The 15,268-nt window shown below is 41.3% G+C and overlaps 1 protein-coding gene across 1 annotated transcript; it reads left to right on the forward strand.

The window, feature by feature from the left end:
- Positions 1–2,176: 2,176 nt before the first annotated feature.
- Positions 2,177–13,792, forward strand: LOC109900377 (scrapie-responsive protein 1-like). Its single transcript, XM_020496074.2, has 3 exons — positions 2,177–2,363; positions 11,915–12,172; positions 12,846–13,792. Exons 2-3 carry the CDS (start codon positions 11,925–11,927, stop codon positions 12,898–12,900), a joined length of 303 nt encoding a protein of 100 aa, XP_020351663.2. The 5' UTR covers positions 2,177–2,363; positions 11,915–11,924; the 3' UTR covers positions 12,901–13,792.
- Positions 13,793–15,268: the final 1,476 nt, after the last annotated feature.

Here is a 15,268-nt window from a genome sequence, read left to right on the forward strand (position 1 = left end):
CACATTTTATATTTTGATTGGCCTATAGTAGCTCAATAAGTGTGGGAGACCAGGGATGGTTGTAACACAGGATAGTTGTAACACTCAATAACTCCAATCAGGAACAAGCTAGAATCATGTGACTCACTGCACATGCTCAGTTTAGTCCTCAACTCTCATGAAGAAGCAAATGGTAAGAAAGTACCTTTTTTAACCAAATTTGTTTTTGTGATGGCATCACCTGCTTTGTAGTTAGAGTCACTAAACTTATATAAGGTTTATAACCAGGGTGTGAGGATATGTTTGGTGTATAGTGAACAAAAATATAAAATGCAACATGTAAAGCTTTGGTCCCATGTTTCATGAGCTGAAATAAAAGATCCCAGAAGTTATCCATCTGCACAAAAAGCTTATTTCTCTAAAATTTTGTGCACAAATTTGTTTACATCATTAAGCGTTTCTACTTTGCCAAGATAATCCATCCACCTGACAGGTATAGCATACCAAGAAGCAGCGATGTCATCACTGTATCTCTGTGCATTGAAATTGACATCGGCGGCTTATTGTAGAGAAATTAACATAAAATTATCTAGCAACAGCTTCGGTGGACATTCCTGCAGTCAGCATGTCAATTGCACTCTCCCTCAAAACTTGAGTAATCTGTGGCATTGTGTTGTGTGGCAAAACGGCACATTTTAAAGTGGCCTTTTATTGTCCCCAGCACAAGGTGCACCTGTGCTGTTTAATCAGCTTCTTGGTATGCTATACCTGTCAGGTGGATGGATTATCTTGGCAAAGGAGAAACGCTTACTAACAGGGATGTAAACACATTTGTGCACAGAATTTGAGAGATATAAGCTTTTTGTACAGATGGATAACTTCTGGGATCTTTTATTTCAGCTCATAAAACATGGGACCAACATTTATATGTTGTGTTTATATTTGTGTTCACTATACATCAAACATATCTACACACACTGGTTATAAAGCTTATATACGTTTGGTGAATCTAACTACAAAGCAGGTGATGCCATCACAAAAACATATTTGGTTCAAAAAAGTACTTTCTTACCTCTTGCTTCTTCATGAGGATTGAGGACTGAACTGAGCATGTGCAGTGAGTCACATGATTCTAGCTTGTTCCTGATTGGAGATATTGAGTGTTATAACCATCCCTGGTCTCCCATACTTATTGAGCTACTATAGGCCAATCAAAATATAAAATGTGTCTTAATAAACTATTCTTAACATCAACCCATCTGATCCTCCAATGAAACAAGGCTCATCCATAGAAGAGCATGAAACACCCACTACAGTGTCAATTACATCATTAAGCGTCAACCGCAAAATGCCATCTTTTATTGAGTATGATATACTTTCAGAGCCCCAAAAAGCCATTTCTCAATTTTCGGTAGCTGTATAACACAAAGTATATACCGCTTGATTTGTTTAAAGTGGAACTGCAACGGATAAAACTGTGCTATCGAACAATAAGAAGCAATTGATTTAACACACGAAGTAGATGATTCAATTTGGCTGTGACGGATACTTTCACAGCCAACCAGCTCTATCAGCAGTCAGTGGAGCTCCTCTGCGTGTCAACAAGGAAAGGAGCCAAGTCAAGGCAAAGGTTACAGCTATAGAGAAACATGCATTTCCCTTCCAACTGGTTCATTTACTGCATGCATCACTTGCATTTCATTATACCCAGACAGACACTCCATTTAAACAGTACGAGCATCCACCACATCTGATTGCAACACTCACAGCAATTCAGATGCTTTAGAGAGTTTCAGTGAAAGGCAACATTCAGTATCAGGCATTCGTTCATTCGCTCTTGGATGTTTCTCTATTGAAATGCAAAATGGCTGATATACAACCAATTAAATAATATAAAAAAACACATTGAAAACACATTGAAAACACATATACTAAAAATGTAGCCTACTACTTCAAGCCTGCTAAATTGGAATTATACGTTATTCTGGATGTGAACAAACGCTGCTTGTCCGCTAGACTGTAAAACCATGATTCAGACCCCGTTCATGTACTTTTCCACAGCATATATGAACTAAATCTGTCTGAGACTGAGAGTTTTGGTTTGGATCACTCCCCAATGCTGGCCTCCTCTCTTAGCCCTCTAACGTACTTGCATGTATGCATGGCGTTATTTCAGTGCTTGTGCAGAGTGCGGACTTAATCAATGCCCTTGGTTATTTCTCTGGTTTACAGGCTGAGAGGAGAGAGGGGAGAGATGGTCCTACTCTTAGCATGGGGTAGAGTAGGGATAAAGACTCCTCTGTTTTCTGTTTTATACTTACTAAATGTACCCAATGAAAACGGGTCAGAAGCTACTGCCGTTCCTGGGGAGAGTACTAAATAAGGTAGGGGCCAATTTAATCAGCAAATAATGTTATGTAATTGGAAATATAATAATGTTGGGGAGTTATAAGTAAATTAACACGAGTTATAACTAATGATGAATGATGAATGATTATAATTCGATGATTAAAAAATAATCATTCGTTTTCGATTTCGGTTATTTGGGTTGAATGCTGTAACAACACAGAATAAAACAATTAATAAAAGTACCATGATGGTAGTGACTGCCCATTACTGCTTATCACTTATTAACCATAATGTTAATGTTCACATGTTCACATTACATTATAGTGTTCACATTACTTTAATAACATATTTCAGTTGTTGTGTATATTTCATTTGTTTTATTTTATGATTGTATTATTTAATTCCAAGTCATCATCTCATCCCTACAGAGCTGCTGAATATTCTGTCTGACAAAATCACTAATTTGTATCTCTTCGGAGTAAATAAGGCATACTTCTATGACTGAATACCAACTTTCGATCACTTAGATCAGTGTTTTTCAGGTAGCGATACCCTGTCAAGCATCAGCTGCTCTCTAAATCCCCTCACGATCGCGCATTCTTCTGCCGTTTACCGTAGCAGGCAGAAATTACCGTAGCAGGCACAAAGAAAAGATAGACAGGACAAGTAGATGCGCAGTGGATTGTGGTCATTGTAGTTAATTACTACGATTTACACTCTGAAATATGCAGGATATTGGCCTGTTGGAAACGACAACTCCCTACTACATCACACAGTTCAGGCTGGATCTGACTTATCTCTCGAGAAACTGCCATTTGTGCATTGACCTCACAGAAAAAAAATCGAACGAAATGGATTTCAAATAATTCAACCAAAATATCGGTTAATTGCTCAGCACTAGTTATAACTGCAATGTACAGAAGGGAAGTTTATAAGGCTGCAATCATTGTACCGTGGGAATCTTTGCAATAAATGGGTTATGGTAATATAATTGAAATCCAAATAATATTGAATCTATTTAAAGCACAAGGTTAAATTATTTAGTGGCATAAGCGAAATAGAAAATAGGCTGTATATATCCACCAATCTTTGACATAACAGATGAATGCAATATTTATGTCCAGTATCAATATTGTTGCAAATTGAAAAATGTTATAGAGGATGTCCAACTTATGCTAGGTTCAAATTCTACAATCAACAACATCATAACACTATGTGAATCAGGGTCCTACTTAAAGTGCCTTCAGAAAGTTTTCACACCCCTTGACTTTTTCCACATTTTGTTGAGTTACAGCCTGACTTGAACATTTATACAATGTAGATGTTTTTGTCAGTAGCCTACACACAATGCCCTATAATGACAAAGTGGACTTATATATTTTTTATTTGACAAATGAATTTAAAGTTGAAATGACTTGAGTCAAAAACTATTCAACCTCTTTGTTATGGCAAGTCTAAATAAGTTCAGTACAAATGTGCTTAACAAGTCACCTAATAAGTTGCATGGACTCACTCTATGTTCAATAATAGTGTTTAGCATGATTTTTGAATGATTACCTCATCTATGTAACCCACGCATACAATTATCTGTAAGCTCCCTCAGTTGTGCAGTGAATTTGAAACACAGATTCATCCACAAAGACCAGGGATGTTTTCCAATGCCTCGCAAAGAAGGGCACCTATTGGTGGATAAAAAAATAAAAAGAATAAAAAAACAGATATTGAATATCCATTTGAGCATGGTGAAGTTATTAATTACACTTTCAATTGTGTATCAATACACCCAGTCACTAAAAAGATACAGGTGTCCTTCCTAACTTAGGAAACCACTCAGGAACTTCACCATCAAAACAGTTACAGGGTTTAATGGCTGTATAGGAGAAAACTGAGGATGGATCAACAACATTGTAATTACTCTACAATACTAACCTAATTGACAGAGTGAAAAGAAGAAAGCTTGTACAGAATAAAATATTCCAAAACATGCATCCTGTTTGCAACAACACACTAAAGTAATACTGCAAAAGAATTTGGCAAAGCAATTCACTTTTTGTCCTGAATACAAAGTGTTATGTTTAGGGCAAATCCAATACAACACGTTACTGTGTACCACTCTCAATATATTCAAACATAGTGGTGGCTAATACAAACAACGCAAATAAACTAACAAATGTGCAACCAGAGGGGTAAAAAACTCTGGACCACCTTTACTCCACACAGACGCATACAAAGCTCTCCCTCACCCTCCATTTGGCAAATCTGACCATAATTCTATCCTCCTGGTTCCTGGTTACAAGCAAAAATTAAAGCAAGAACCACCAGTGACTAGATCAATAAAAAAGTGGTCAGATGAAGCAGTTGTTAAGCTACAGGACTGTTTTGTTAGCACAGACTGGAATATGTTCCGGGATTCCTCCGATGGCATTGAGGAATACACCACATCAGTCTTTGGCTTCATCAATAAGGGCATTGGTGACGTCGTCCCCACAGTGCCTGTACGTACATACCCCAACCATGGGTTACAGGCAACATCCGCACTGAGCTAAAGGCTAGAGCTACCACTTCCAAAGAGCGTGACTCTTTAAAAAAATGTATTTTACCTTATTTAACTAGGCAAGTCAGTTAAGAACAAATTCTTATATTCAATGATGGCCTAGAAACAGTGGGTTAACTGCCTGTTCAGGGGCAGAATGACAGATTGGTACCTTGTCAGCTTGGGGATTTGAACTTGCAACCTTCCGGTTACTAGTCCAACGCTCTAACCACTAGGCTACCCTGTGCACCTCTAACCCGGAAGCTTATAAGAAATCCTGCTATGCCCTCCGACCAACCATCAAACAGGCAAAGCGTCAATACAGGACTAAGATCGAATCGTACTGCACCGGCTCTGACGCTGGCCGGATGTGGCAGGGCCTGCAACCATTACAGACTACAAAGGGAAGCAGAGCCCAGAGCTGGCCAGTGACACAAGCCTACAAGACAAGTTAAACTACTTCTATGCTTGCTTCTAGGCAAATAACACTGAAACATGCATGAGAGCACCAGCTGTTCCGGAAGAATGTGTGATCACGCTCGCCGCAGATAATCTGAGTAAGACCTTTAAACAGGTCAACATTCACAAGGCCGCTGGGCCAGATGGATTACCAGGACATGTACTGGGAGCATGCGTTGACCAACTGGCAAGTGTCTTCACTGACATTTTCAACCACTCCCTGTCCGAGTCTGTAATATCAACGTTTTAAGCAGACCACCACAGTGCCTGTGCCCAAGAACACTAAGGTAACCTGCCAACCCATAGCACTCACGTCTGTAGCCATGAAGTGCTTTAAAAGGCTGGTCATGGCTCACATCAACACCATTATCCTAGAAACCCTAGACCCACAATAATTTGCATACTGCCCCAACAGATCCACGGATGATGCAATCTCTATCTCACTCCACACTGCCCTTTCCCACCTGGACAAAAGGAACACCCATGTGAGAATGCTATTCGTTGACTACAGCTCAGCGTTCAACAATATAGTGCCCTCAAAGCTCATCAATAAGCTAAGCACCATCATTAAGTTTGCCGATGACAGAACAGCCTAATCACCGAAAACGACGAGACAGCCTATAGGGAGGAGTTCAGAGACGCAGCCGTGTGGTGCCAGGACAACAACCTCTCCCTCAACGTGATCAAGACAAAGGAGATGATTGTGGACTACAGGAAAAAGAGGACTGAGCACGCCCCCTATTCTCATTGACGGGGCTGCAGTGGAGCAGGTTGAGAGCTTCAAGTTCCTTGGTGTCCACATCACCAACAAACTAACACGGTCCAAGCACACAGTCATGAAGAGGGCACGACAAAACCTATTCCCCCTCAGGAGACTGAAAAGATTTGGCATGGGTCTTCAGATCCTCAAAAGGTTCTACAGCTGCACCATCGAGAGCATCCTAACTGGTTGCATCACTGCCTGGTCTGGCAACTGCTCCGACCGCAAGGCATGACAGAGGGTAGTGCGAACGGCCCAGTACATCACTGGGGCCAAGCTTCCTGCCATCCAGAAACTCTATACCAGGTGGTGTCAGAGGTAGGCCCTAAAAATTGTCAAAGACTCCAGCCACCGTAGTCATAGAATGTTCTCCCTGCAACTGCATGGCAAGTGGTACCGGAGCGCCAAGTCTAAGTCAAAGAGGCTTCTAAAACAGCTTCTACCCCCAAGCCATAAGACTCCTGAACATCTAATCAAATGGCTTCCCAGACTTTTTGCATTGCACCCCCCCCCCCCCCCCCTTTTACATCGCTTCTACTCTCTGTTGTTATAATCCATGCATAGTCACTTTAATAACTTTACATACATGTACAGTTGAAGTCGGAAGTTTGCATACACCTTAGCCAAATACATTAAACTCAGTTTTTCACAATTCCTGACATTTAATCCTAGTAAAGATTCCCTGTCTTAGATCAGTTAGGATCACCACTTTATTTTAAGAATGTGAAATGTCAGAATAATAGTAGAGAGAATGATTTATTTCAGCTTGTATTTCTTGAATCACATTCCCAGTGGGTCAGAAGTTTACGTACACTCAATTAGTATTTGGTAGCATTGCCTTTAAATTGTTTAACTTGGGTCAAACATTTTGGGTAGCCTTCCACAAGCTTCCCACAATAAGTTGGGTGAATTTTGGTTCATTCCTCCTGACAGAGCTGGTGTAACCGAGTCAGGTTTGTAGGCCTCCTTGCTCACACACGCGTTTTCGATTCTGCCCACACATTTATTTATAGGATTGAGGTCAGGGCTTTGTGATGGCCACTCCAATACCTTGACTTTGTTGTCCTTAAGCCATTTTGCCACAACTTTGGAAGTATGCTTGAGGTCATTGTCCATTTGGAAGACCCATTTGCGACATAGCTTTAACTTCCTGACTGATGTCTTGAGATGTTGCTTCAATATATCCATATCATTTTCCGTCCTCATGATGCCATCTATTTTGTGAAGTGGACCAGACCCTCCTGCAGCAAAGCACCCCCACAACATGATCCTGCCACCCCCATGCTTCACGGTTGGGATGGTGTTCTTCGGCTTGCAAGCCTCCCCCTTTTTCCTCCAAACATAACTATGGTCATTATGGCCAAACAGTTCTATTTTTTTTAATCAAACCAGAGGATATTTCTCCAAAAAGTATGAGCTTTGTCCCCATGTGCAGTTGCAAACCGTAGTCTGGCTTTTTTATGGCGGTTTTGGAAGTGTCTTTTTCCTTGCTGAGCGCCCTTTCAGGTTATGTCAATATAGGACTAGTTTTTATTGTGGATATAGATACTTTTGTACCTGTTTCCTCCAGCATCTTCACAAGGTCCTTTGCTGTTGTTCTGGAATTGATTTGCACTTTTCGGACCAAAGTATGTTCATCTCTAGGAGACAGAACGTGCCTCCTTCCTGAGCGGTATGACGGCTGCGCGGTCCCATGGTGTTTATACTTGCGTACTATTGTTTGTACCGATGAACGTGGTACCTTCATGTGTTTGGAAATTGTTCTGTCATCTGTATTATTTTTTAACTGCATTGTTGGTTATGGTCTCATAAGTAAGCATTTCACTGTAAGGTCTACCTACACCTATTATATTCGGCGCAAAATGTTATTTCATTTGATTCGGTCATGTTATGGGTGTGCTTGTAATAGTTAAGAATTGGGGGGGGTTCAGGATTTTTAAAAAAGGAATGGAGCTAAACACAGGAAAAATCCTAGAGGAAAACATTGTTCTATCTGCTTTTCACCAGACACCGGGAGCTGAATTCACCTTTCAGCAGGAGAATAACCTAAAACACAAGGCCAAATCTATAGTGGAGTTGTTCACAAAGAAGACCGAGTCTCAACTTACTGTTGAGAGTTAGAATTGTACAATTGGTGAATTTTCGATATTTGGTTGTGCATCAGCAGTTTTCCTCTTATATGTCACTCACTGACAGTCACTCAATTAGTCAAATCAAAGCAAATCAAATTCATTTGTCACATATACATGGTTAGCAGATGTTAATGCGAGTGTAGCGAAATGCTTGTGCTTCTAGTTCCGACAATGCAGTAATAACCAACGAGTAATCTAACCTAACAATTCAGTCACTCAATTAGTCGATATCAGTTAACATTTTGAAGATAGGTAAATTAGTCAAATTAGTCTAGCCAAGTATTTTAACTTTTAGTAATCATGGCTGAATTACGTGCCCAGGGACCCTGACCTCCAGGGGGCCCCCATTGATTTTATTAATCACGCTCACTCAGACATCATATCTCTTAATAAATGTAACTAAATGTAATCTAAAATGTAATCTACGTAATCACCAAAACAAATTATTTATCATGAGGGCCATATTTAATGCTGCCTACTCCAAGAAAGAAATCTCACCTTTCTGATAAAAATAGTTATAAATTGCTGAGGTGTAGTCACTTTTGAGGACACAAGCTCAAGTACACAAGTAAAAATATGATTCTTATTTTGTATGTATTTCCTATTCAACAAAACTGTATGAATAACGCTTGAAATATAGTATAATGAAATTATAAAAATAATAACTATAAGATTTCACCTTCCTTATAACTGTAAAATACATATTTGTATGTCTAGTATTAGATCAAATATGCAGGTCTCTCTTGATCAAAACGTCTGCCCCCACCGCTGTGAACGTCACACAAGAGAGCTCTAGCTTGGCTTCCTGAACTCGCCTTTCCTCTTACTATTGTCTGTCTAGGAGGGACGTCCCAGCTTCAAGTGGTGTCAGATTTCACATCATAAACGAAGATTATGGATATACATGTCTCGCTGTCTTGACAATGTTGTCAACGAAGCGGTACGGTGTGCTGTCTAGATCCCGCCTATTATTTATTTGGATTGGTGGATACATCTAATTATTGTAATCTCTTTTGAAAATTCGACGTCAACTGCCTGTATTCAATGGAGACAGACGCTACACTACTGGCCTCATGTAATGAATATGCAAAGCCATCTCGAGACACCCATATAAAGTGTTTTTTCTCAAAATTGCCGGGATGTCAAGTGCCCTGCTTATATCAATACACTCGTAACAATTTAACCATTCGGAAACTATTACTGGATGAAATAAACCTACCGTAGCAAATAAGCCATACATTTTTTTGGTTTACCAAATTCAACACTCTCTCATTGACTTCCATACAAAAACTCTTTGCTTGGTGGGCGAAACAACGAAAAAACGCCACCTACTGAAAGGAGACATCTTTCCGCCGAGTTGGGCATCTCTATTCCTCTTCCTCTCTGTCCTAAATCACACAGGCGGAAGAGATACACGAATGAGTCGTTATGAACCCGCGTTACCGCTCGATGCAAGCCATTTTGATCTACGGTGTCCACAGGTCGATTTTATAAGCGAACGTGTCGGTCGGGACCGGTACCAGAACCACGCAGGTCCTCTATGCGTGGGACTTTACATCTTTAACATGGCATAAGTCATAGCAAAATGTATCCAATTGCAGGAAATTAGCTTTTAATCTGCACAGCCCATAATAAAATGTGTAGAATTGCAGGACATTGCAATCAAAAGTTCTGTAAAGCAAACATATTTGTTTGCGTTTTGTTAATAAATAAATAAATATTCTAACAGATCCCTCTGTACATATTGAAGTTTTTCATCTCGGTGCTGAGTTAATGTGTAGTGGCAAATTGTAGATCTAATAGGCTAGATCTAAATAGATCTAATCAACGTGTTTTGTTGATCAACTGAGGTAAATTAAGCTACAGCAACCAATGTGATAATGGCTGGGTACATATTTGTCTGTATCTGCTCTCCTCCAAATAGCATTTTGTCTGTATCTGCTCTCCTCCAAATAGCATTTTGTCTGTATCTGCTCTCCTCCAAATAGCATTTTGTCTGTATCTGCTCTCAAATCAAATCAAATCAAATTTATTTATATAGCCCTTCGTACATCAGCTGATATCTCAAAGTGCTGTACAGAAACCCAGCCTAAAACCCCAAACAGCAAGCAATGCAGGTGGAGAAGCACGGTGGCTAGGAAAAACTCCCTAGAAAGGCCAATACCTAGGAAGAAACCTAGAGAGGAACCAGGCTATGTGGGGTGGCCAGTCCTCTTCTGGCTGTGCCGGGTGGAGATTATAACAGAACATGGTCAAGATGTTCAATGTTCATAAATGACCAGCATGGTCGAATAATAATAAGGCAGAACAGTTGAAACTAGAGCAGCAGCACAGTCAGGTGGAAGTTGAAACTGGAGCAGCAGCATGGCCAGGTAGACTGGGGACAGCAAGGAGTCATCATGTCAGGTAGTCCTGGGGCATGGTCCTAGGGCTCAGGTCAGTTGAAACTGGAACAGCAGCATGGCCAGGTGGACTGGGGACAGCAAGGAGTCATCATGTCAGGTAGTCCTGGGGCATGGTCCTAGGGCTCAGGTCCTCCGAGAGAGAGAAAGAAAGAGAGAAGGAGAGAATTAGAGAACGCACACTTAGATTCACACAGGACACCGAATAGGACAGGAGAAGTACTCCAGATATAACAAACTGACCCCAGCCCCCCGACACATAAACTACTGCAGCATAAATACTGGAGGCTGAGACAGGAGGGGTCAGGAGACACTGTGGCCCCATCCGAGGACACCCCCGGACAGGGCCAAACAGGAAGGATATAACCCCACCCACTTTGCCAAAGCACAGCCCCCACACCACTAGAGGGATATCTTCAACCACCAACTTACCATCCTGAGACAAGGCTGAGTATAGCCCACAAAGATCTCCGCCACGGCACAACCCAAGGGGGGGGGGGGGGGCGCCAACCCAGACAGGATGACCACAACAGTGAATCAACCCACTCAGGTGACGCACCCCCTCCAGGGACAGCATGAGAGAGCCCCAGCAAGCCAGTGACTCAGCCCCTGTAATAGGGTTAGAGGCAGAGAATCCCAGTGGAAAGAGGGGAACCGGCCAGGCAGAGACAGCAAGGGCGGTTCGTTGCTCCAGAGCCTTTCCGTTCACCTTCCCACTCCTGGGCCAGACTACACTCAATCATATGACCCACTGAAGAGATGAGTCTTCAGTAAAGACTTAAAGGTTGAGACCGAGTTTGCGTCTCTGACATGGGTAGGCAGACCGTTCCATAAAAATGGAGCTCTATAGGAGAAAGCCCTGCCTCCAGCTGTTTGCTTAGAAATTCTAGGGACAATTAGGAGGCCTGCGTCTTGTGACCGTAGCGTACGTATAGGTATGTACGGCAGGACCAAATCAGAGAGATATGTAGGAGCAAGCCCATGTAATGCTTTGTAGGTTAGCATTTTGTCTGTATCTGCTCTCCTCCAAATAGCATTTTGTCTGTATCTGCTCTCCTCCAAATAGCATTTTAGATTTGTTTTATTTGAAAGAAATGCAATATAAACTTTCAAAAAATGTCCCTCCACCCCCTCTGGACCTTACTAAAACTCAGACCCTGCTTATGGCCCTAACGGGAATATTTGTAGGGGGGGGGGGGGGGATTTGTAGTTCATGTTAAAATGTATGTATATATTAATGACTGGGGTGACTTTGGAGACATTCTAACCAATTATATACATTATGTCGTCCTATTTACAGCTTGATCAAAATGAAGGCACTACTCATTGCTGCAATTCTCTTGGTTGGACTGTTGGCAATGGGCAGCGAGGCCATTCCATCAAACCGCTGGTCCTGCTACAAGAAAGTCTTGAAGGACAGGGACTGTCGCAATGTTGGCATCTCCAACGGAGTTGCGACCATGCGACCCATCGATTCCCTGCAGAACCATTTCTGGGAGGGGAACAAATGCGACATGGTGTGCTACTGTAACTTCAGTGAGCTCCTCTGCTGCCCAAGGTACAGCAATTCCATTCTCCGCCAGTAGGCGGCGCCCATGTTCAGCACACATATACAGTCGATGTTAATACAGTTCTGGAACAGTGGATGGCTCTGTTGTGCTGTTATGTGCACTGGAGGCCGAATGGAGGCCGGTGGGCAATTATAGTTGGGAACGAATTGGATCCAGTCACAGGCTGCCCAGTGAACACTGCCTACATTGTGATTATCATAAGCCACCTATTAATACAGTCAGGCACGTGTGCTGCCTTGCAGTGAGCTGTGATGTGGAGTTGACTTTTGTTTCACTGGTCAGTTAAAAGGTCATTCGTGCTGTTTTTACATCATGGCCTTTGCTCGTGTAATGCAAATATGCTATGGCTAGGCCTATGCATTTTGGCTGTTTTTAGTCAGCTGTTGACTACAGAGAAGTGTTTTTCCTTTAAAGAGGCACTTATATGCCTGGAAATCAAACAGATACACGGAGCTTATCAGTTTGCAATCACAGTTGATCAGGTTATCACTTGAAAATAATGCCCTCTTGACTAGATGCTTCCTTCATTAACTAGGCCATTCTCTCCTGAATCACATGGTCCATCCACTAGAAAGTCATGGACAGTTTACCATAGTCTTGGATTCCAGGCTAATAGGGCAAACTACTAAACACATGATTTTATTTTTCATGTTGTTCCAGGGATGTCTTCTTTGGACCCAAAATCTCCTTTATAATTCCATGCAAAACCATCTGAGCCATCAGTCGTTTGAATGGACAGTGAACACGGACGGTGCAATCTTCTGAATTGAACCAAGAGTAAAGAGTAAATGGGGCCAAGGGGGATGGGCCCATCCATTCCGGACTACAGAATTACATGCATTTCATTCTTCACTTGGAGACAGCTACAACAACGACAAGTTCAGAAGGCTGGAGCTAAAATAAAAAGCACAAGCTTTGAAGCTGAAAAAAAGAGGCCCATCTTTCACAATACATGGGCCTACAAATAAAATGCATTATTTTCAGTCTAGTAAAATAAAGGTAAAATAAAATAAAAATAAATAAAAGGCTACAGTTCAACAGTTGTATATCTGACTTGGCAGACCCTTCATTTGGCATTCGCAATGATGTGACACTCCCCATTATCTACACCCAAACGTAAACAGATAGTTGTAGTACAGTAATACCACGAGTGTGCCTTTATATTGAGTTGTTGCACATCCCAAAATATTATTCAATAGTTAATAGTATGCCATTCGTGAGAGACATTCCATTTTATATTCAAGGCTATTAAATGCCATAAATGTCAGCAGGATCATAAAATGTGATGTTGTGATGAGCCTATGAAAGATGATTTTACATGGCTGAAACAAGTAGGCTGTTCAACTGTATTGTAAATGTCTTTGCAAAAGGATTATAGTACTGTGTGTGTTACTAGGCCTAACTAACTGTAAGTCCTTCTGGATCAGAGTGTCTGCTAAATGACTAAAATGTGAATAATATAGCACTACAGATCACCTAGACTGGTGGAGCTGTTTAAACAAGTTGTTCTACTGCTCCATGACATCTCCCTGTACTTATCCAATGATTTTGTGTCAATTACAACACTGTATGTGAGAATATTAATAAACAGATCGGTTTGAGTGTTATTTTGCCTGCAGGCCTTACTTGTTGAATTATGAAACCACCTTTGTAGCTCATGTTTCCTTTGTGAGCTTGTTATGTTTCAGTTTGTTGTTGATAAACTTGCCTTTGTCAGTCAGTTGCAAAACATCACTGATTAATATTGTTGTAATTAGAAGAGATTGTTCTACTGCTCTATGTAAACAAACTGAATTAAGGCTCTTGAGCGGATAAGATTTATTCACGGATTCACTGTTATTCTCAGTCACTGATAATAGATTCCAGTAACTGTAGAATAGGCCAAACAGTGAAGGATGTCAAATCGCACAAATGCATCTCACCATTATATATATATTAATATATATATATTTTTTACCTTTATTTAACCCGGCAAGTCAATTAAGAACAAATTATTATTTGTTACAATGACGGTCTACACCGGCCAAACCCGGATGACTCTGGTCCTGTTGTTCGCCGCCCTATGGAACTCCCAATTGGAACCAGGGTGTCTGTAGTGACGCCTCAAGCACTGAGATGTAGTGCCTTAGAGCGCTGCGCCACTCGGGAGCCCAAAGTACTTCACTACTTCAGTCCTCAGTTCAAAGTCAACACACATAAACCACCCATAAACTGCTATCCTGTTTTTTCCCTATGTCTAAAATCATATACAAGTTGAGACAAATCAATCCACTGTTTGCAATGTAACTCGTGCGAAAAACTCAGCACTGAAGATGGTAATTGGAGAGGAATCGAGCCTGCACTCTCCTGCCACCTTTAATACCTATGTTTGACACCCTGTGGATAAAGTCATCTGCTTCCCACAATGAGGATCCAGTGTGAATAGGATCTCGGGTCCTGTGAGTATGTGAAAGGGTGTTTTGTCAGTTGGGCCCATTGGTAAACAACTGGGGGGCTTACAGTTTTATGCTAATGCTGATGGTCTTGTCAGCTCCTTTTGCTTGTGAGGCTATGTGCTTTTACTATGGGGCTGGGTGAGAACGGCTGTGTTGGTGAGGCAAGAAAGGAAAACTTGAGCATCTACTTTACATCTTTTGTCTTGTGGCCTTATCTTTTATTTGATATCTAACCATTTGGTATGCTATTTGTCCACATTTACTATAGGTTAGCCACAAATTGACCTCTGTCAATTTTTTTTTACAGTGCTTAATTGTGACTTTCCAATTTGCCCAGCTACTGGTGTAGGCCTCTGGGGTGGCAGGTAGCCTATCGGTTAAGAGTGTTAGGCCAGTAATCGAAAGGTCACTGGTTTGAATCCCTGTGCCGACTAGATAAAAAAATCTGTCTGTGCTCTTGAGCAAGGCACTTAACCCTAATTGCTCCAAGGTTGCCATCAATAATGGCTTATCCTTGGCTGTGACCCCAAGATCCAAGGGTGACTCGGGGGGAATGGGATATGCAAAAAGCACATTTGTACATGTGTGAAATAGGACCAACCTAAGTATAATTAACATGAGTCACTTGTTGGCAAGCGTAAACAAGGG

This window comes from Oncorhynchus kisutch, linkage group LG12 (genome assembly GCF_002021735.2).
Source record: "Oncorhynchus kisutch isolate 150728-3 linkage group LG12, Okis_V2, whole genome shotgun sequence".
NCBI lineage: Eukaryota > Metazoa > Chordata > Actinopteri > Salmoniformes > Salmonidae > Oncorhynchus > Oncorhynchus kisutch.